Raw genomic sequence first — 24,073 nt, forward strand, 5'->3', positions numbered from 1 at the left:
CTGTCCTTACAGATTTGCCTTTACTCTGGACATTTTATATGAATGTAGTCATTCAGTATGTGGGCTTTTGGGTCTGACTTCTTTCACAATTTGATATCTACAAGGATCATAGCATCTACAAATAGCTAGTCTTCTTTCTTCCCCTCTAATCAGAATGCCTTTTATTTATCTTTCTTGCTGAACTGCCTGGGCTAGAACCTGTAGTACTTGGTGAATAGAATTGGCAAAGATGTTGTTGTCTTCTTCCTGATCTTAGGGATTAAGCCTTCAGTCTTTGTCCATTTAGTATGTTAGTTGTGGGTTTTTAATTGATGCCCTTTATCAGGTTGAGTAAGTGCCCTTCCATTCTTAGTTTGTTGAATGGTTTTATCATGAAAGAGTTCAAATGCTTTTTTTACATCTATCGTGGTCATGTTCCTCTGCCTTTAATGTATTAATATGGTATATCTCCTTGTTTTTTATATGCTTTCTTGGAACAAAATCCTATTTGGTTATGTGTACAATCCTTTTTGTGTTTTGGATTAGGTTTGCTAGTATTTTGTTGAGAATTCTTGCAACTATATTCATAAAAGATATGGGTCTACATAGCTTCTTATGACATCCTTGGCCTCACAGAATTGCTTGGGACGTGTTCTCTCCTCTTCCATCTTTTGAAAGAGTTTAAGTATTTAGTGTTACTTATTTTGTCTTAAAATGTATGGTAGAATTCACCAGGGAAGCCATCTAGTTCTGGGCTCTTCTTTGTGGGAAGCTTTTTTAAAAATTACTAATTCAGTATCTTTACTTCTTATTGGTCTATTCAGATTTTCCTTCTCTTTTTGAGAAAGTATTGACAACTTATGTCTTTTTACAATTTGTCAGTTTCACTTAGGTTATCTGATTTCTTGGTATAAATTTTTCACAGTATTCCCTTATAATTTCTTTCATCTGTAACTGTGATAGTAATGTTCCCCTTTTTTATTCCTGATTTTTTAAGACTTTTAGTTTTATCGACTTATTGGTCAGTCTAGCTAGAAGACCTTTTAAAAGAAGCAACTTTTTATCTTACTATACTGATGGGCAGTGACTTCAATGGGGTATGCGGGGGGAGTTGATAATATGGGTGAATGTAGTAACCACAATGTTTTTCATGTGAGACTTTCATAAGAGTGTATATCAATGATAACCTTAATAAAAAAATAAATACTACTAAGCCCCTAAAAAAAATAAATATATAGAAAGCAACTTTTGGATGAGCTGATTTTCTTTTGCTTTTCTATTTCTGCTCTATTTCCTTCCTTCTGCTTGCTTTGGATTTTTTTTTAACTTTCCCTTTTCCAGTTTCTTAAGTTAGGTTCATTTGAGTACCTTCCTCTTTTTTTGGTATAGTCTTTAAAAGCTATGAATTTTCCTCTAACCCCTGCTTCAGCTGCACCCTTAAGCTTGGTTTGCCATTTTTTTCATTCACCTCAAAGTACAGCTGAACCTTAAACAACACAGGTTTGAATGTATAGGTCCACTTTTATATGGATTTTTTCAATAAATATACAATTGACCCTTCAACAATGTGGGGGTTAGGAGCGCCAACCACCCACGCAACCAAAAATTCATGTATAACTTTTGTTGACTCTCCCTAAAATTAAATACTAATAGCCTTATTGTTGACCAGAAAGAAGCCTTACCAATAGCACAAATAGCTGGTTAACATGTATTTCTAAAGTTACATGTATTATATACTGTATTCTTATAATAAACTAGAGAAAATATAATATTCTTTCAAATTGTCACATACCTCCAAAAAATTTTCCAAAATATCAACAAAAATCTGTGTATAAGTGGACCTGTGCAGTTCAAACCCATGCTGTTCAAGGGTCAACTATATCTGTAATTGGATGTAAGGCAGCAGACAGGTTCCATGGGCGATAAGGCTGACAGAAATGGAAAAGGAAAAATGTATGTAGTGGCTTGTACAGGAGTCAAACCTGTGACCTTAACATTATTAGCACCATGCTCTGAACAGCTGAGCTAACTGGCTGCTCTCTGGGCCACAGAGAAATGCCAGAATCTGAGAGAAGCAGGATCTGAGTTGGACAATTCAGAAGAAGGAGGCTGGAAACATTTGCCTCTTTGATGTGCTCCCCTCTCAACCTGGGCCTGATTTACCTGCAGGCTGTTGTCAGCTGTGGCAGGGACCACCAGTACAGGGACTAATTCACCTTCTGCTTGTTCTCTTTTCACTGTTGGACCCTACAACTCTACCATTTCTTTTGTACTTCCTTTGCTGCATCTGAAGTTAATTGATTTTATGTACAGTAGGCTATTAGTAGTTAAGTTTTTGAGGAGTCAAAAGTTGTATACAGATGTTTGACTGTGAGGGGGTCAGAGCCCCTAACTCCCATGTTGTTCAAAGGTCAGCTGTATTTTCTAATTTTTCTTGGCATTTCTTCTTTGACCTGCTGGTTATTTAGGAGTTATACAATTTTCATGTTTGTCTATTTCCCAAAATTCTTTCAGTTACTGAAATCCTGTTTCATTCTACGGTGATCAAAGAACATGCTTTGTATGACTTCAATCCTTTAAATTCACTGAGGCTTGTTTTATGGCCTAACTTATCATCTATCCTGGAAAATGTTCCATGTGTACCTGAGAAATAGGTGTATTGCATGGAGAAGACAAGTAATGACTCCATAACATCTTATTACACTGACAGCCAGTGACTGCAATAGTGGGGGTGAGGACTTGATAATACAAGTGAATGTTGAAACCACAATGTTGTTCATTTGAAACCTTCATAAGATTGTATATCAATGATACTTTAAAAAAAGAAAAAGGTGTATTCTGCTACTGAGTGGAATGTTCTACAGATATCTATTAGGCCTACTAGGCTTAACAGGGCTGTTCAAATCTCCTAGTTACTTGCTGATCTTCTGCCAAACTGTTCAAATCATTATTCCAAGTGGGGTTCTGACATTTACTATTAGTGGTGAATTGTCTGTTTTCCCCTTCAATTCTGTTAATTTTTGCTTCATGTACTTGGGGGCTCTGCTGTTACAGGCATATAGATTTATAACTGCTGTATCTTCTAAATGGACTGACCCTTTCATCATTATAAAATGGCCTTAACTTTTATAAAAATTTGTCTTAAACTATTTTGTCTATTACTAGTACAGTAGCTCCAGCTCTTCTGTGGTTACTGTTTCCACACTGTATCTTATCCCCATCTTTTTGTTTTCAACTTATCAGTATTTAGAACCTAAATTGTGTCTTATAGACAGCAGTCTTTTTTTCTAATTCATGCTGCTGACCTATGCTTTTTGATTAGAGTGCTTAATCTTAATGTTATTACCAACAAGGTAGGATTTGTTTGCCATTTTTATATTTGTTTTTTATGTTTTATGTCTTTTTTGTTCCTCTATTTCTTCTTCATTATGTCTTATGTGTTAAATATTTTCTAGTGTACCATTTTAATTGTCTTGTCATTCATTTTACTACATATTTTGGGTTATTTTCTTAGTTGTCCTCAGGATTACCATTAATATCTTAATTTATAACAATCTAATTCAGACTGACATCGACTCATTTCAGTATTATACAAAAACTTTGCTCCCATGTAATTCCATTCCCTCTCCACTTTCACCACTGTCATATAAATCACATCTGATGATTTTGTGTCCATCAACACAGATTTATAGTTATTCCTTAATGCTGCTGTCTTCTAAATCAGAGAGGAGAAAGTTATAAATAAAAAACACATGTGTATTGTCCTTTATATTTATCTATGTAGTTACCCTTGTTGGTGGTCTTTTGTTTCTTCATCTGGATCCAATTCACAGTTAATTTTCTTTAATTTCAGCTTGAAGGAGTCTAGTAACTCTTAACATGGCAGATTTCCACTGAAGAAAATTTTAAAAACAATTCTTGGGATGCCTTATGGCTCTTTCACTTTTGATGGATAGTTCTGATTGAAATGGAATTCCTTACTGACTTTTTTCTGTCACTACTCTGAATAGGTCAACCAGCAGCCTTCTGATCTTCATGGTTTGTGATGAGAAATTAGCTGTTAATTTTACTGAGTAGCTTTTGCGTATGATTAGTCATTTCTCTCTCTTGGCTGACTTCAACATTCTTTTTCTTCAGCACAGACAGTTTAAATATCTAGGTGTGGGTCTCTTCAATTTATTTTATCTAAGAGTTTACTAAGCTTCTTGCAGATTAATGATATTCATCAAAGTTGGGAAGTTTTTGGTCATTCTTTTAATATTCTTTCTGCCCCTTTCCTCCTACCATTTGGAGATACCATTATGTTTATGTTGGTATACTTGATGGTGTCCAACAGGTCTCTGAGGGTCCATTCATTATTCTTCATTCCTTTTTTCCTTCTGTATCTAAACTGGATTATCTAAATTGACCTGCCTTCGAATTTGCTTCCGGACACTTCACTTTTTCTTTTCCCTGCTCAAGCCTGCTGTTCTCTCTAACAATTCTTTTTCATTTATTGTACTTGTCAACTCCACCATTTCTAGTTTGTATCTATATATTTTTATTTTGATATCATTAATACACAATTAAAGGAACAACACTGGTTACTAGATTCCCCCCCTTAAGAAGTCCCCATCATATACATACCTCACTTGTTAGTGTCCTCTTTAATTTCTCTTAAGAGTGTCTCATAGTTTTCACGGTACATGTCTTTCACTTCCTTGGTTAGGTTTATTCCTAGGTATTTTATTTTTTTGATGCAGTTGTGAATGGAATTGTTTTCCTGATTTCTCTTTCTATTAGTTCATTGTTAGTGTATAGGAAAGCTACAGATCTCTGTGTGTTAATTTTGTATCCTGCAACTTTGCTGAATTCAGATATTCGATCTAGTAGTTTTGGAGTGGATTCTTTAGGGTTTTTTATGTACAATATCATGTCATCTGCAAACAGGGACAGTTTAACTTCTTGCCAGCCTGGATGCCTTTTATTTCTTTGTGTTGTCTGACTGCTGTATCTAGGACCGCCAGTACTATGTTGTATAGAAGTGGGGAGAGTGGGCATCCGTTTCTTGTTCCCGATCTTAGAGGAAAAGCTTTCAGCTTCTCGCTGTTCAGTATGATGTTGGCTGTGGGTTTATCATATATGGCCTTTATTATGTTGAGGTACTTGCCCTCTATACCCATTTTGTTAAGAGTTTTTATCATGAAAGGATGTTGGATTTTGTCGACTGCTTTTTCAGTGTCTATGGAGATGATCATGTGGTTTTTGTCCTTCTTTTTGTTATGTGGTGCATGATGTTGATGGATTTTCAAATGTTGTACCATCCTTGCATCCCTGGGATGAATCCCACTTGATCATGGTGTATAATCCTCTTGATGTATCTTTGAATTCGGTTTGCTAATATTTTGTTGAGTATTTTTGCATCTATGTTCATCAGGGCTATTGATCTGTAATTTTCTTTTTTTGTGGTGTCTTTGCCTGGTTTTGGTATTAGAGTGATACTGGCTTCATAGAATGAGTTTGGAAGTATTCCCTTCTAGTCTGTATATTTTTATAACCTAAATCTCTTCATTAAAACTATCTACTTGGTGACACATTCGTACTTTGCTTTAGTTCTCTGAATATATTTAAATAAATTTAAAGTTAGTCTTGTAAGTCCAACGTCTTGGCTTCTTTGGGTACATTTTCTAGTTTTCCTATGTACGGATCATACTTTCTTTGCATGACTTGTAATTTTTTTCTTGAAAACTGGACATTTCAAATAATCTGAAATGGTAACTGGAACTCATTCTCCCTCTCCTTAGGGTTTGTTTTTGGTTATTTCTTATAGTTGTTATTGTTTGGTATTGACTTTTCTGAAGAAATTCCGTGAAGTATGCCTTTGTTTGTTATATATGGCCACTTAAGTCTGTTTGGTTAGCTTAGTGGTCAGTTCATTACTAGACAAAGATTTCTTTAAACACCTGGAAGCACTAAGATTCCTGGTCTTTGCTGAGGGACTGTGTGCATTCATGAGTTGGGGCACTCCTTCAGTAATCACCCAGGCAGGTAACAACCCTCCTACTTGTAAGCCAGAGTGGAGAGATTAGTGCCTTTCCTTTCTTTCCTGACCATGGGCACAGCTGCATGCAGCCCTGGGCATTTGTGTGGTCTTCTAGATTTCCAGGAGTATATCAGAGCTTTTGAAAACCCCTATAATGATTTCATTCTCCAGCTTTTCCTCTTTAGCTTTTTGGTTAGTTTGCTGTTTGTCCCAGTGATTATGTACTGCCTCAAGCAGCCTCTAAGGAAAAAGGCTTTAGGCTTTTTAGATAGGGCAAGTTAAGTCAGGGATAGCCTTGCAAGTGGGATCTCCCAGGAAACCATTAAACAGGTCACAGAAAGATAATTCTCTGGGAATGAGGCTTTGAAGGAGCTTCAAACCCATTCTACTTCCTTAGTAGCTGCTGGGCCATTGATTGTCACTGTGATCCAGGTAGTTGGTTTCAAGACTAACATGGAGCAGGAGACAGGTATGTGAACAGGGAATGGGCACAAAGCTTACTGTCAGTAAGCTGAGAGTCTGCTGTTTTTAATATTCACTCCCTGAACTGTTATAAGCATTTGTTTAAATTCCAGAGTCCTGAAAATTGATTCTGATAAAATTTACCAGTTGTTTCACTGCTTTTATGGAATTTTCTGAGGTCCTTACTCTGCCATTTTTACTTATATCACTCAGATTTTCTTTTTCAAAAAAACTAAGCAAGTTTATCAATTTATTTTTGGGAATTATGCATCAGCAACAGCTTTAGCCAACAGTAATAATCACGTAAGAGCACTTCCTAAGAACATTTAGCCAAATGAAATACATAACCAAAGTTAGGCTAAGAGCTCAGCTATTGATAGGCATATCCACAGCATTCTGCACAGAAACCTATAAAAATTAAGTGTCTATTAAAAAAAAATCACTCATTACTGTTTTAATATAGCAAAGCTGACATTTTGTTGGTCAGGTGGGGATCACAAAGGGGAACTATGAAGAGCAACAGAAGACAGTGCTATGGTTCCTCTCTGGGAGTGCAACTTTGAAAACCTAAGAAATCCTCCTCTTTTCCTACACTTACCATCTTTGAATTAAATAATAGTAATAGTTAAGTTCTTGCCTTGGTTAGCCTGTTCTCCTGGATTCCATAAGCTTCATGAGAATAGGTACCCTGATCTGTCCTGTTCACCAATGTACCTCTAAGGCAAAGTTCAGTCTCTCACAAAGTGAAGTGTAATAAATATTTGATGAATAGTGCTGATAGCCAGGATAAAGCAGCTTCAAACAAACAAACAGGAAAGGCATTTGTGACCCTGGCCAAAAAGCCTGTTGGGATAAACACCTATTACTCAGCTTTCCCCAGTTTTGGCTTCTTGGAGTCTGAAGAAAAGCTGCTCATCATGGCCCAGGCCCTCAACACTTGGCCTAGGGAGTCTGTCAGGTGAGTAGGCAGACACTGTAATGAGAAATTCATGTCAGGAAATTCAGAAGGTGGGTTCCAGAAAAAGATGGCAGAGTAGACGGCAAGATGGAAACCTCTTCTCAAAAACACAGAGAAGAAAATACAGCAAATACAACTAAACCTGAAAATGACCTGAAGACTGCAGAACAGACCACCTACACCTGAAGAAGAGAAGATCACATCAAAAAGGGTAAAGTGGCAGAGCCCAGATCAAGTAGGACCCAAACCCTTCCCTCACCCGGGACTACAGGCAGAACAAAGAACGGAGTGGGGAGGGGATAGGAGCCCAGGAGTGCTGCACACCTGGCACTGGAGATCTTCTCTGGACATTACATAAGGTTCTGGTGATTAGCGGGGCTGGAGACCAGGGACAGGTAGAACACCCTGGAAGGCTGAGACTCCAGCGATTGTGGAGGACAGGAATGCTCTGCCAGTCCTGAGCCCCAAAGCAGAGGTAGCAGTTTGAAAGACTTGCCAGCAGTGAGAGGGGTAACAGAGGAGCAAGGGTTGGATGGAACTCTCTCGTCAGGTGGAGGATACCTCCCCAGACCTTCCTCAGCCCAAGAAATTGGGAACTCTTGGGCGCCTCAGAAGCTCCATCCCCCTTGCTGGCAGCGCAGCCCTGAGGCTCTTCCTTGTGCGTGCTGCTGGGAGCAAACCCAACTGGCCCAGCAGCAGTGTCAGACTTTGCAGGCAGAGGGAGACTCTCCCAGCTTCCTTGGCTCCATTTCAGCCCAACCAGGGAGGTGCCTGCAGGAGCCAGCCCCCACTGCTCCCTTCCTCCTTGTGGGTGTCCCAGCCCAGTGCTGTGCATCCAGTCCGAGTAGAGCCTTATGTCAGGCTGTCCCTCACATTATCCCTGCAGCCCCGCCACTGCTGCAGGCCAAGGGTAGCCAGTCCACAGCACATTCAAGGGACTCCCAAGCTGATCACAAAGGCAGTGGCTGAAGCAAACTCCCAGCACAGACAGAAAGATGCTCTGCCAACTGCACATGAACAGCTGGGGCCCTGCAAAATAGAACCAGGCACTAGACAGCAAAGAATCTTGAGCTTCTGGGCACCAAAGGACGTCTTCTTCATAAAGTTATTACTCTACAGGCCAAGAAGCATGGCAGAGCTATCTAATACAATGGAAGAAACACAGAAACCCTGACAAAATGAGTAGGCAGAGGAATATGATACAAACAAAACTACAGAACAGAACCCTAGAAAGGAGGCTAAAAAAAAAGAAATCACCAATCTTCTTGATAAAGATTTCAAAATAAAAATCATAAACATGCTCATGGATTTATAGAAAAGTAATCAAGACCTCAGGGAGGACTTCAACAAAGAGGGCAGAAGGCCTGAAAGAGCGCCACTCAGAGCTGAAGAATACACCATATGAAATGAAACATACAATGGAGGGATTTAAGAGATTAGTGCAGTAGAGGAGACACTGACAAGAGATGGAAATTAGAGAACAGGAAAACAAAGAAATCAAGGAACAGAGAGAAAAAAGGATCTCTAGGAATGAAAGAATGGTAAAAGAGCTATGTGACCAATTAAAATGAAACAATATTCCCATAATAGGGGCACCAGAAGAAGAGAAAGACAAAGTGATAGAAAATCTCTTTGAGGAAATAATTATTGAACACTTCCCCAATCTGGCGGATGGAAATAGACACTCAGGTCATGGAAGCACAGATATCTTCTAGCAAAAGGAACCCAGGAAGACCACACCAAGACATATAATAATTAAAATGGCAAATATCAAGGAAAAGGAGGGAGTGCTGAAAGCAGCTAGAGAGAGAAAAAAGATTACTTATAAAAGAAAGCCAATCAGACTATCAGCAGCCTTCTCAACAGAAATTCTACAGGCGAGAAGAGAGTGGCATGATACATTTAACGTACCTTAACGGAAGGACCTCCAACCAAGAATACTCTGCCTGGTAAGATTATCATTTAAATTTGAAGCAGGGATTAAACAATCTTGAGATAAGCAAAAGTCAAGGGAACTCAACACCACCAAACCATTTCTACAAGGTATCTTAAATGGTCTGCTCTAGATGGAAATGCTCCCAAGGCTAAATAGCTTTCACCAGTGAAAATAAATCCACAGTAAAGGTAGTAGACCCACTAATTACCAAGCAAGTACAAAATTAAAACAAAGCAGCATAATCAACCATATACAAAACCACTCAAGGAATGCACAAAAAGTGCAGATTATGACATCTAATACGAAAAATGTGGAGGAGGAAGAGGGGGGAAAAGTACCTTTAGATTGTGTTTGAAACAGAATAATCAGCAATTTAAGACAGACTATTATTTGGTAAGGAAGCTATCTTTGAACGGTTGGTAACAACAAAACAAAACCTAAAATAAATACACACTCATAAAAACAATTAATTAAAAAAGAGAAATCCAATTACAACACTAAAGGAAATAATCAATAACAAGAGAAGAGTATAAGAGAAGAAAGGAACAGAGAGCTATGAAAAACAATCATAAAACTATAAAATAGCAGTAAATATATACTTATCAATAATTTCCATAAATGTAAATGGACTGAATACACCAATCAAAAGATAGAGTGGCAGAATGGATAAAGAAATAAGACCCATCTATATGCTGCCTACAAGAGACTCATTTGTAACCCATACACACACACAGACTAAAAGTGAAGGGATGGAAAAAGATACTTCATGCTAATGAGAAAAAAGCAGGAGTAGCAATACTTATATCAGGCAAAATAGCCTAGATTTCAAAACAAATAAAGTAATAGGAGACAAAGAAGGACATTAATTAATGATAAAGGGATCAGTTCAACAAGATGATATAACCACTTATAAATATCTATGCACCCAACATAGGAGATCCTACATATGTGAAACAAATACTAACAGAATTAAAAGGGGAAACAGACAGCAACACATTCATTTAAGAAGACATTAACACACCGCTTACATCAATAGACAGATCAATCAGACATAAAAATAAGTAAGGAAACAGAGGCACTGAACAATGAATTAGATCAAATGGACTTAAAATATCTATAGAGAAATACCATTTGACCCAGGAATTCCACTTCTAGGAATTTACCCTAAGAATATGCAGCAGCCCAGTTTGAAAAAGACCGATGCACCCCTATGTTTATCGCAGCACTATTTACAATAGCCAAGAAATGGAAGCAACCTAAGTGTCCATCAGTAGATCAATGGATAAAGAAGATGTGGTACATATACACAATGGAATATTGTTCAGCCATAAGAAGAAAACAAATCCTACCATTTGCAACAACATGGATGGAGCTAGAGGGTATTATGCTCAGTGAAATAAGCCACGCAGAGAAAGACAAATATCAAATGATTTCACTCATATGTGGAGTATAAGAACAAAGAAAAAACTGAAGGAACAAAACAGTAGAAACACAGAACCCAAGAATGGACTAACAGTTACCAAAGGGAAAGGGACTGGGGAGGATGGGTGGGAAGGGAGGGATAAGGGGGGTGGAAAAGAAAGGGGGCATTACAAATAGCATGTATAATGTGGGGGGGGGCATGGAGAGGGCTGTGCAACACAGAGAAGACAAGTAGTGATTCTATAGCATCTTACTACACTGATGGACAGTGACTGTAATGGGGTTTGTTGGGGGTGATTTGGTGATGGCGGGAGTCTAGTAAACTTAATGTTCCTCATGTAACTGTACATTAATTATACCAAAAAAGTAAATAAATAAAAAAAGAAAGATCTGTAGAACACTCCACCCAAAAGCAGCAGGATACACACATTCTTCTCAAATGTACATGGAACGTTCCCCAGAACAGATCACATACTGGGTTATAAAGAGCCTCAATAAATTTTAAAAAATTGAAATTGTGTTAACCAGCTTCTCAGACCACAAAGGTATGAAACTAGAAATAAATTATGCAAAGTAAATTAAAAAGCCTATAAATACATGAAGGCTTAACAACATGCTCCTAAATAATCAATGGATCAATGACGAAATAAAAAGAGATCAAGCAATACATGGAGACATATGAAAACAACTCAACAGCCCAGAACTTGTGGGATGCAGCAAAGGCAGTTCTAAGAGGAAAGTATATAGCAATACAGGCTTACCTCAAGAAAGAAGAACAACCCCAAATGAACAGTCTAAACTCAAAATTAATGAAACTAGAAAAAGAACAAATGAGGCCCAAAGTCACTAGAAGGTGGACATAATAAGATCAAAGCAGAAATAAATAAAATTGAGAAGGATAAAACAATAGAATCAATTAAACCAGAAGCTGGTTCTTTGAGAAAAATAAACAAAACAGATAAACCCCTAGCCAGACTTTTCAAGAAAAAAAGAAAGTGTACACACATAAACAGAATTAGAAATGAAAAAGGAAAATCACAATGGACACCACGGAAATACAAAGAATTATTAGAGAATACTATGAAAGATTATAGGCCAACAAACTGGATATCCTAGAAGAAATGGACAACTTCCTAGAAAAATACAACCTTCCAAGACTGCCTCAGGAAGAAACAGAAAATCTGAACAGACCAATTACAACAATGAAATCAAATGGGTAATTAAAAAACAGCCTAAGAACAAAACACCTGGACCTGATGGCTTCACAGCTGAATTTTATCAAACATTTAAAGAGCTAATACCCATCCTCCTTAAAGTATTCCAAAAAGTAGAAGAGGAGAGAATACTTCCAAACTCACTCTATGAGGCCAGCATCACTCTAATACCAAAACCAGGCAAAAACACCACAAAAAAAGAGAATTACATACCAATTTCTCTGATGAACACAGATGCAAAAATACTCAATAAAATAGTACCAAACTGAATTTAAAAATACATCAAAAAGATCATCCATTCTGTGGCATCTTGCTGCACTGATGGACAGTGACTGCATTAGTGTATGGGTGGGGACTTGATAATATGGGTAAATGTAGTAACCACATTGTTTTTTCATGTGAAACCTTCATAAGAGTATTTATCAATCATACCTTAATAAAAATTTTTTAAAAAAAGATCATCCATCATGACCAAGTGCAATTTATTCCAGGGATGCAAGGACGGTACAATATTTGAAAATCAATCAACATCATACAGCACATCAACAAAAAGGACAAAAACTACTTGATCATCTCAACAGATGCTGCAAAAGCACTTGAAAAAATTCAATACGCATTCATGATAAAAACTCTCAACAAAATGGGTACAGAGGGCAAATACCTCAACATAATAAAGGCAATATACAACAAACTCACAGCCAACATCATACTTAACATCAAAAAGCTGAAAAGTGTTTCCTTTAAGACTGGGAACAAGACAAGGATGCCCACTCTCACCACTTTATTCAACATAGTACAGGAGGTCCTGGCCATGGCAATCAGACAACACAAAGAAATAAAAAGCATCCAAATTGTTAAGGAAGAAGTTAAACTGTCACTCTGCAGACGACATATTACACATAGAAAACCCTAAAGACTCCACCAAAATACTATTAGAATAACTGAATTCAGCAAAGTTGCAGGACACAAAATTAACAAACAGAAATCTGTTGCATTACTATTTTTTAAAAATGAATTAGCAGAAAGAGAAATCAGGAAAACAACTCCATTTACAATTGCATCAAATTAATAAAATACCAAGGAATAAACCTAACCAATGAGATGAAAGACCTATACTGTGAAAACTATACGACACTCATGAGAGAAATTATAGACACCAATAAATGGAAATACACCCAGTGTTCATGGACAGGAAGAAGTAATATTGTCAAAATGGCCATCCTACACAAAGGAATAAAGATTCAATGCAATCTCTATTAGAATACCAACAGCATTCTTCAACAAACTAGAACAAATAGCTCTAAAATTCATATGGAACCACAAAAGACCCTGAATAGCCAAAGAAATCCTGAGAAGGAAGAATAAAGCTGGGGGAATTACGCTCCCTGACTTCAAGCTCTACACTACAAAGCTACAGTAATCAAAACAATTTGGTACTGGCACAAGACCAGACCCATAGATCAATGGCACAGAATAGAGAGCCCTGATATAAACCCACACATATATGGTCAACTAATACACAATAAAGGAGCCATGAATATAAAATGGGGAAAAGACAGCCTCTTCAACAAATGGTGGTGGTGAAACTGGACAGCTACATGTAAGAGAATGAAACTGGGTCATTACCTAATTCCATACACAAAAGTAAACTTGAAATGTATCAAAGGCCTGAATGTAAGTCATAAAACCATAGAATTCTTATTAGAAAACATAGGCAAAAATCTCTTGAACATATAAGCATTAACAATTTTTTCCCTGACACATCTCCTTAGGCAAGGGAAACAAACTAAAAAATGAACAAGTGGGACTACATCAAACTAAAAAGCTTCTGTGCAGCAAAGAACACCATCAGCAGAACAAAAAGACATCCTACAGTATGGGAGAATACATGTGTAAATGACTCATAAGCAGTTAACATCCAAAATACATAAAGAACTCATATGCCTCAACACTCAAAAAACAAATAACCCCATCAAAAAATGGGTGGAGGATAGGAACAGACATTTCTCCAAATTAGAAATTCAGATGGCCAACAGGCATATGAAAAGATGCTCCACATCACTAATCATCAGGGAAATGCAAATTAAAACCACAATGAGGTATCACCTCACACCAGTTAGAATGTCCACTACCGAAAAGACAAGAAACAACAAATGCTGGCGAGGATTTGGAGAACAGGAAACCCCCACTGTTGGTGGGAATACAAACTGGTGCAACTGTTGTGGAAAGCAGTATGGAAGTTTCTCAAGAAACTAAAAATAGAAATAGAAATACCATTTGACCCAGTAATTCCACTCCTATGGATTTACCCAAAGAAAATAAAATCCCTGATTCGAAAAAATATATGTACTCGTTTAACCCCACACTATTTGCAATAGCCAAGATATGGAAGCAACCTAAGTGCCCATCAATAGATGAATGGATTAAAAAAAGATGTGGTATATGTACACACAGAGCATCATTCAGACATAAAAAAAATCGTGCCATTTGGAACAACATGGGTGGATCTAGAGTGTATTATGCTCAGTGAAGTAAGCCAGGCAGAGAAAGACAAACAACATATGATTTCACTTATTTGTGGAATATAAAAACAAAGCAAAACAGAATGAACAAACAGCAGTAGTTTCATAGATACTGAGAAGTGACTGGTGGTTACCAAGGGGGAGCAGGGGAGGGATAAAAGGGCACAGTAATTCACAATCACAATTTAAGCTGGTCAGGGGACCTTGAACCCGTGATGTACGTCTGAAACTAACATAGGATTGTATATTAACAACACTTTAATAATAGTACTAATAAAGTCAAAATCCAAACAAAACAAAACTAAAACCAAAGCAAAACAAATATACCCCCAAACAGTCCAATTAGAATATGGGCAAAGGATACAAAGAGGTATTTCATCTAAGGATATACAGACAGCAAATAAGCACACTAAGAGAGATTCAACATCACTACTCATTAGAGAAATGAAAGTTAAATCCTCAGTGAGATACCACTATACACCTATCAGAATGGTTAAAATAAAAAACTGACAGCACCAAATGTTGACAAGAATGCAGAGAAACTGCATCACTCATACATTGCAGGTAAGAATGTAAAATGGTACAGGCACCCTGGAAAACAGTTTGGCAGCATCTTTAAATGATAAAGACGTAACTACTGTACAACTCAGCAATTGCATTCCTGGGTACTTAACCCAGAGAAATGAAGACTTCTGTCCAATAGAAATCTATACAGTGTTTTAGCAGCTTTATTTGTAATAGCCCAATGCTGCAAACATCCAGAAGTCCTCCAGTGGGTGGATGGTTCAACTGTGGTATACCTATACTGCTCAGTAATAAAGAGGAATGAATTCTTGATACATGCAAGAACTGGCTGAATTTCCAGAAATTATGTTGAATAAAAAAAGTCAATCTTATAAGGTTGGGTATATAATGTACAATTCTATTCATTAAATATTCTTGAAATGACAAAATTATAGAACTGAAGAACAGGTTAGTGTCAGAAGTTAAGGAGGGAATGGAGGTAGGAGAATTGGGTGTAGCCACAAAAGGACAATATGAGTGACATTCATGGTGATGAAATGTTTGGTATCTGACCATATCTAGGTCAATATCCTGATTGTGATATTGTACCATAGTTTTGCAAGATGTGAGCACTGGGGAAAGCTGTGTAAAGTGTAAACGATACACAAGGGAAAAAAAAAAAATTTCAGAAGGGAAGCAACTACTCCTAGAAAAGCTCTTATTTTTATGCTGAATTAGTGTGAAATTTTCTTTCAACACAATATTTAGGGGAAAAAGTTTTAATACCACATTTACCTGGCTCTAGAATCCAGGTTCTCTCCACTAAACTACATAATCCCTAGACTTTTAGGCTTATTCACTTTGTGGAGACAAACATGACTGTCAGCCAAATAGCCTGACTGACATTTTTCAACACCTAAATTCTGTAAGCCAGGACCAATTCTACATATGTCAAGCATTTTTCTGATTAGAGTTTGGTTTCTGTGTGTATCTTCTGAGAGAATAATGCTGACTACGCCAATGAGAATTTGGTCTCTGTGGTGTTTCCATTTCTCTCTTTAAACTGGCATCTGGTTTATAAGTGTTACTCTCCTGTGACTTGGTTAACACAAGTAAGTGTCCCCTGTCAAGAGCAATCAACTATGTCCTGAGTGAGTATATGAACAACTGAAGCTAATGAATACTGTGAGAGGCCTCTTGGCAGTCAGCGAGTTTCTGGGGACACCACTCTCACTCTCCAACCACTTACTGACAGGATCCCCAAATTGCACTGCAAGGTGCCTTCACCACACACATGTATGAAATCTTATTTTGCCTTCATAATCTGAGAAAACATTTTGAAACAACAGGGTAACATGCATTTGCAACTCTTGTCAACACAGAACTAGGCACCCATCATCCTTTATGGGTCACATCCGGAAGTGACCAGACTACAGAGACTACAGCCACTGTACTAGCAGTCCCTGATACAGTAATCAGCAGGACCCATGGGAAAGGATGCTGGATCCAAAATCAGAAAGCACAATCCCATTTCCTGAGTTAGTCCAGTCAAATCATAAATTATCCCATCTGCCTCATTTGTAAAATACAGGTAAATAGATGACCCAGCTACTCCTTTTCAGTATCATCTCACTATTTTCATAGTGTAAGAAAACAAATGGATCTGAAAGAAGCTTCCTCTATCTGCCTGTGTAGAAAATGAGTCAGATCTAGGTTCCAACACCAGCTCACTGTGTTGTAGCTATGAGAACCTGAAAAAAACATTCTTTTACTGTCTAAGTTTGCATCACATATAAAATGGAGAAGTTGACTTCAATCTAAATATTATGAAAACATTTAGAAGGCCAAATGTGAAATAAAGTATTTCAAATAAAAGCAGGAGGAAGTAAAAAAATAGACAAGGACTAGACAAGTGTTATTCTTCATAATAACCCCAGTAAGATTTGACAAGTAAGCCCTTGAAGAAGAATGTTCAAACCAACAACTATGGAAGAAAATTATGTCAACTCTGCAACACATTCTTGGGAAAAGAGGGCTGCAGTGTTTACCTTCGTGAGATAAGTTCTAAATTAATTCACATTCTACTTTTCACAAGTCTTGTCTAAACCCAGCCTGCCTGTCTTCCAAAATCTACTGCACCACTGTGCAGTGCCAGTGAACAATGGATCTTGGGTGAGTGGAATTATAAGTTAGAAATACATTTCTTATATATGACACAAATGATCTAAAGAGCTGGCCTCTACAGAAACCATTGCTAAAAAACTATCACCTAGGTCACAAGGCATATCAAAGTAACTTATCCCCTCAATTACTTGGTGAACTTTTAAGACAACTACTTTTATTTTCATTTGATTTGTGAAGAAATGAGGGTTCAGAAAGGTCACCTGACTTGCCAAGTCACAATGTCAATCCTCAGCAGCCACAGAGGCATGACCAGGGGCTAAGGGTCATAACTCCCAATCTGGCATCAGTCCAACAATTCATACTTCTATTTACCTGGCACTGTCTGTCCTCTGTGACCCTCCAGTTCTTGCCCTTTGTGAAGCAGACCCCCTTCTCCTCCTTATTCTTACTGGCCCCACGCTGTGGTCTGAAGGTGGTCTCAGGAATTCCAGGACGCCATTAAGTCTCTGTAGCCCACTGATAAAGCTGTTCACTGAATTCAATGAAGGCATTTGGACGGTGCAATTAGCACCGGATTCCTGGGGATGCTCCTCTGAAGCTCCTGGATTGATGTTCCCCACCTCCTCTGTTAGGTTAATGGACACTGATGGAGCAGGCTGGAGCAGGTGTGGTCTCCCTTGGCTGCTGACCACTTCATCAGGAGTAGGTTGGAGCAGAGGTGGTCCTCCTTGGCTGCTGACTGCTTCAGCAGGTACAGGCTGTACTGCAGCATGAGAAACTAATGGCACCTCAAGATAATATTCCATTGCTTCATGAGCCATCACTGGGGAAGCAATATTTGTAAAAGTATTAGTAAAACACATAAAATATGTCATGCAGCTGATATAATTTTATCTAGTCTTTTAGAATTTGTTTTATGATCATTCTTGGCAAAACTGAGAAGCTTAAAGATTTTAGTTAAGTCAGAAGTGTTTTGGTAATCATACTTTTCCCTCCATAACAAGCACTTATAACCAGTTCTCCAGTTCGTCCTTTGGAAACATGAAGTCATGTGATCATAGAACAACCTTCTAAAATAGAAAAGATTTATACAATAAGGGGATTCAACTATTGGGTCTGAAAGTAATCTCCCAGACCTCTTGCAATTCTTAATCATGATCTGAATATGGACATTTACCAAAAAAAAAGCATATAAAGCTGTATTTAATTTTGGTAGGCAATATATTCATCTTTTCTAAGCATCAATTTAGAAAGATAAATAAGGAACATTTTTACACTTGCAAAATTAACTCAATTACTAACTCAAAATATAAATTTGCCTAATTTCTCCAAAAAGGCCTAGCAGCCTTTTCTTACCTCATCCTTTTCATTTTTATTTCCTGTCTCCAATTCCATTTCTTGTCCATAGAACAAATATTGTTTAAGCACCTGTCATGTCCCTTTCACTGTTTCCTGTTTAGAATTCTACTATGTTAGTCTGTTCAAGAAATATTTACTAAGCACCTGTTTCATAGTCTGACACCCCACAGATGTGAAGACAGATAAAACTCAGCAGAAAAGACTCTAACTACTGGGTGAAAAAACGAACTAATGGAAACTTACATATTGTGGTCTTTGGTTTTGGGAGTAGGAGACAAGGAGCACAATTTTAAGACAAAATAAGGAAGGAAGGCTTCTCAGAAAGAGTGAAAATCAAGCTGAGATGAGGATTAAAATAACTTGGATATATGAAGAGTGAAGGAAGAATTTCAGAAGGAAATCAGTACATGGGTCCCTGGTGAGCATGGGTTTGGTGGATCTGACAAACGTGACAGACCAGCATAATAAGCAAAGTAAAGAAGAGCAGACAGTATGGGATGGGGTTGATGGGGCAGTATACTATCACTAAAGGCTTTAGTGAGGAGTTTCTTCTGCATTAGAACAGACTATAGTGCAAGCAAGGAGATCAATTTACAGGTTGCTGTGAAAGTGTAAACTAGTGGTCACAGACTTGGACAAGAGTGGCAGCAATGGAGATGGAAAGGAGTAAATAGCTTTAAGAATCCTTAGTATAGTCATGCTACTTAAAATCATGAGATAAACTGCTCAAGAAGAAGAGAGAAGAAAAGTGGGCCAAGGACTAAAACCAGAGACACTCACATTAAAAGAAGAGATATAGGAAGATAACTCAGAAACAGCTATGAGGTAGGAGGAAACCTGGGAGAATGTGGTGTGTTGGAAAAATGTTTCAAATGAGGGAATGGTCTGACAAATGTGTTAAGTGCTACTGAGGAAAAGAATGGCCACCCACTAGATTTAACAATGTGGAGATGACAGATCATCTAGAAAAGAACAGTTTCCCAGAAATGAGGATGTCAGAGGTCAGACTGGAGTGGGCAGAGTAAATGGAGGGAATGCCAATAAATGAGGTGAATGAAGCACATGTATCTTTCTTAATTCCTGAAAACCCATGAACACGATCCACCTCACCCAACCCCACCCCCACAAAGTCATTAAAATAAAGGGATAAATCACAAGGACAAAGCAAATGCAAACAACCTATGAGAATGTTAAGAAAGTTACTTTGCCTGATAACTGGTAACTACCTACCAGAGCTGAAAAGATGAAAGTCAAGTAGAGTTAACCCTTGAACAATGTGGGGATTCCCCCCCACCCCACAGCCTCCGGGGCACAGATGAAAATCCAGTTATAACTGTTTATTCCCCAAAAAGTTAACTAACAGCCTATTGTTGACCTAATGCCTTACTGATAGCATAGTCATTTAACATATATTTTATACATGTATTATATACTATAGTCCTAAAATAAACATTTTCAAGTATTGCAAATCTTCAAAAAATTTTCCAATATATTTATTGAAAAAAAAAAATCTGTGTATAAGTGGACCCAGCAGTTTAAGCCTGTGTTGTTCAAGGGTCAACTGTAAGGGCAAAGGGGGGATTAGGTGCTATTGAGAAGCAAGATGATTCATACTGGGGATTGTAGAAACCAGATACTAGAGAAGACAGTGTTGAAAGATGGAGTTGAAAGGGAGGATTGGCTGAGAGCCTGTAAAAGTAGTTAGCCTGTCTCCCAGTTAGATAAACAAAACCTTCCCTACCCATGCTGTAGAAAACTGGAGGTTTGAACCAGATAGGCTTAAGACCAACATGGGGACTAATACAGCAGTGAAATTAAGGAGTTAAGTGGAAGTCTACAAACCAAACAGTGTGAGGGAGGCACTTTCAAACCTCCTCCCCAACTTGCCCCCCCTGCACAAACCCGGGACACTGGTTTATATAGATTCTCTATGCGCCAAGGTAGGAGATTAGAGGATTGTTCTCTAGAGAAAACAGCTTAAGAAAAAAGATCTATAAATGCCAACAAATTGTGAATTCCCCAAGAAAATGGTTTAGTCTCTGCCCATATATCTAACACTGAAAGTCCACTGGTTTAGAAAGCTCAGTTACTCATAAAGAGCTTCCAATCAGCTTTCTGAGGGTCTCGCCTTAAAAATGAACAAATGGCCAAGGATCAACTGACATTTGAGAAAGTTCTCCAACATGAGAGAAGAGAACAAAACAGACAAACAGAAGAAGCTTGGAGGGGATAAAGGAAGACAATGCAATAAAAAAAAAAAAATTCAAACTTACAAGAGAAGAATGCCAAGGAGAAAAAAAGGACAAATCAAGAAATAAGAAAGAGCTCTTGGAAATGACAAATGACAGCCAAAATAAAAGATTTAACAGAAGGACTGGAAGATAAAGTTGAGGAACTTGTCCAAAAAGTAGAAAAAAAGTCAAAAGACAAAAGACAAAACAAAAAGTCAAAAGACAGTAATAAAATTAAAAGATCAAGCCAGGATATTTGATTAACTGAACTATCAGAAAGAACGAACTTAGAAAATGAAGTAAAGCAAACTTTTGGTCAGGATGCAACCTAAATTAGCTCGCTTCCAACTAAGAACCCCAACATGGTAAATTTTTCTCAAAATTTGTATGAAATAGAAAAAAGGTTACAGATGAATCCTCTGTAATTCAATTTTTATGACAGTTTAAAAACATGCAAAAATCATCCTACTACCTGGATTTAAAATACACGATAATAGCATAAAACAAGTGTGCATGAAAAACACCAAGTTCTGGAGAGGGAAGGTGCAAGGGTACACACGGGGTTTCAGCTGTATATTATTTAAATTTTTTTCTTTAAAAAAAAATAGAAGCGGTTGTATCAAAAGGTCGATGTCAAGATTTGTTTGGTCTGGGTGGTGGTGAGTGCACAGGTCTTTTTGTTTGTTTTGTACTTTCCAGTATGGTTAAATATTAAAAAATGAAATTCCTTCCCATCATCATATGCCAGTTCTGATCAGAGCTACAAATTCTGGTAGAGCAGGAAGGCCAAAGCCAAATCCAAGTCTGATTCACAACTGTCCTCCACAGCATCATTGTAACGTAGCAGATGCTAAATACCTACTGAATTATCTATCATACATTAAAAAACAAAACAACCAAACAAAAAAACCACCAAACAAACCAAAAAACCACAAACCCACCAACTAAAAACTTTCATCCTGGCACAAAGTTCTAAGGCACAGCGCTGTTCTGGGGCAAAGCTTCCCAACCAATGTGGGAAAACACAGATCCCTCCAGTCCTTGGGCTAACCTGGGATGCCTAGAGCAAAAGACCGTCGCGGCCGGTCATCCCAAGCTTTGGACAGCCTCGTTCTGGACTTCAGCAAGCTACACAAATTTTCTACGCGTGCCGTCGCAATAGACGCTTAAAAGGTCACCTCCCACTGGTCTCAAAAAGCTTTCTCAGCACGGCCAACGTCCCCTCAACTACCAAGGGGTGGCGTCCGGGAGGCCAGCACACCTCAGTTCAAACCCCTACTGTCACGTGGTCCCCGTGCAACCTTCGGTGGGCTTCTTAGCCTACCGGTTCAACTCGTCCATCCGTAAAATGGGCTAATAAAAGCGTTTACGTCACAGTGTTGATTACAACCACTTATTTGCACAAGAAAAGTTTGAGGCCCGGCTCCTTGGGGTATATCTGACTTCCGCCCGCGGCGAACTCGGCTCCTCCCAGGACTCGCCGAAGTTCATTTCCCCGCGCCCCACGACTCCGAAAGCGTGAGGGTTCGGGCGCCTCGAACGAAGGTTGGGGCCTCCGGGAGCAACCGGAACTCCTCAGGCCGCCGGATTCTCTGCCGGTCTGCACCACACTTGGCGAGGCGTCCCTAGGCCCCACATCCGGGGAACCAGCCCGGTAAGTTATCCAGGAGCCAGACGTCCAATGTCTGGGGAGAGGTAAATGCCTCCATACCTGCAGTGGAAAAGACTACTTGCAGCTCGCCAGCCTGCCGCAACTGCGGCTGGTTCATCGGAACTCTCTCACAGCCACCACCGCCAACAGCCACTTCGAGAGCCGCTCAAGCTGCGCGCCCGAGCCGCTCGAGCGCCCTGCTCCTATTGGGCAGCATACATATCCAACAGCCAATAACCTCTCTTCTTATTCCTTTGGTCCCCGCTGGTTGAAACAGAGGCGCTCTCATTGGCTGATTCTTTACTGACTAGGCGGGAACTACGCACGTGTGGGCCCCCTACAATTGGTAGAAATCTATGTTCGTCACCTCGCGCCCAGTGGGGAGGGGAAGAATGCTGGAGAGGTTTTATCGCTGTTTATTTGAACTTTATGGCGGGTGAAAGTTATTAGAAAAAGACCGCTCGGTCCATTTTGAAAACAAGACAAAATATTAAAATTCTGGCTCCTGCTGCCTCTCCCTAACTCTTTTTTTTTTTTTGTAGATAATTATTTTTTATTGAAGGGTAGTTGACGCACAGTATTACATTACATTAGTTTCAGGTGTACAACACAGTGATAAAACATTTATATACATGACAATTCTAGGTTCCAGCTATCACCCTACCAAGCTGTTACAATATCTTGACTATATTCCTTACGCTATACATTACATCCCGGTTACTTATTTATTTTACCATTGGAAGTCTGTACTTTTTTTGTGTGTGTGTGTGAGGGCATCTCTCATATTTATTGATCAAATGGTTGTTAACAACAATAAAATTCTGTATAGGGGAGTCAATGCTCAATGCACAATCATTAATCCACCCCAAGCCTAATTTTCGTCAGTCTCCAATCTTCTGAAGCATAACGAACAAGTTCTTACATGGAGAACAAATTCTTACATAATGAATGTTACATAGTGAACAGTACAAGGGCAACCATCACAGAAACCTTCGGTTTTGCTCATGCATTATGAACTATAAACAGTCAGTTCAAATATGAATACTCATTTGATTTTTATACTTGATTTATATGTGGATACCACATTTCTCTCTTTATTATTATTATTTTTAATAAAATGCTGAAGTGGTAGGTAGATGCAAGATAAAGGTAGAAAACATAGTTTAGTGTTGTAAGAGAGCAAATGTAGATGATCAGGTGTGTGCCTGTAGACTATGTGTTAATCCAAGCTAGACAAGGTCAATAAAACATCCATGTATGCAGAAGATTTCTCTCAGAACGGGGGGTGAGGTTCTAAGCCTCACCTCTGTTGATCCCCAATTTCTCACCTGATGACCCCCCTGCGACTGTGCCTGTCTTAGGTTGTTCCTCCCTTAAGGAATCTTACCCGTCTCTGGCTAACTCTCCCTAACTCTTTAGTTTAAGAGCTGTATTTATCCAAGCCTGGTAGCTAATCAGTAATTTCAACATATTGCCCCCAGAATTCCAGAACGTGTGAAGAGGCGTGGAACAATCCCCTTCATATATATCCTTTCGTGGGATTGAAAGTCTCATGAAAAAGAACTTGCCTGCACGATCTCTTTAATCCCAAACCATTGCAATAAATTGCCTGCTTCTATAACTATCACTTCGCTTAACAACAAACATTTTTCAAGAGTTTTGCTGAAAGCCTAAATTTCACTTTTTGGA

At 38.5% G+C, this 24,073-nt stretch overlaps 1 protein-coding gene across 4 annotated transcripts in view; it reads right to left on the reverse strand.

The window, feature by feature from the left end:
* The window catches only part of RFWD3 (ring finger and WD repeat domain 3), a 57,791-nt gene extending 35,198 nt beyond the window's left edge, over positions 1-22,593 (reverse strand). For all 4 annotated transcript variants that reach the window (XM_036926922.2, XM_036926920.2, XM_036926921.2 and 1 more), the window contains exons 1-2: positions 22,445-22,593; positions 17,516-17,966 (exon numbers count right to left, since the gene is read on the reverse strand). In XM_036926922.2, coding sequence (XP_036782817.1) covers positions 17,516-17,966; positions 22,445-22,502 — 509 coding nt within the window. In that variant the 5' untranslated portion in view covers positions 22,503-22,593. The remainder of the gene's footprint in view (positions 1-17,515; positions 17,967-22,444) is intronic.
* Positions 22,594-24,073: the final 1,480 nt, after the last annotated feature.

Source organism: Manis pentadactyla, chromosome 15 (assembly GCF_030020395.1).
Source record: "Manis pentadactyla isolate mManPen7 chromosome 15, mManPen7.hap1, whole genome shotgun sequence".
Lineage (NCBI taxonomy): Eukaryota > Metazoa > Chordata > Mammalia > Pholidota > Manidae > Manis > Manis pentadactyla.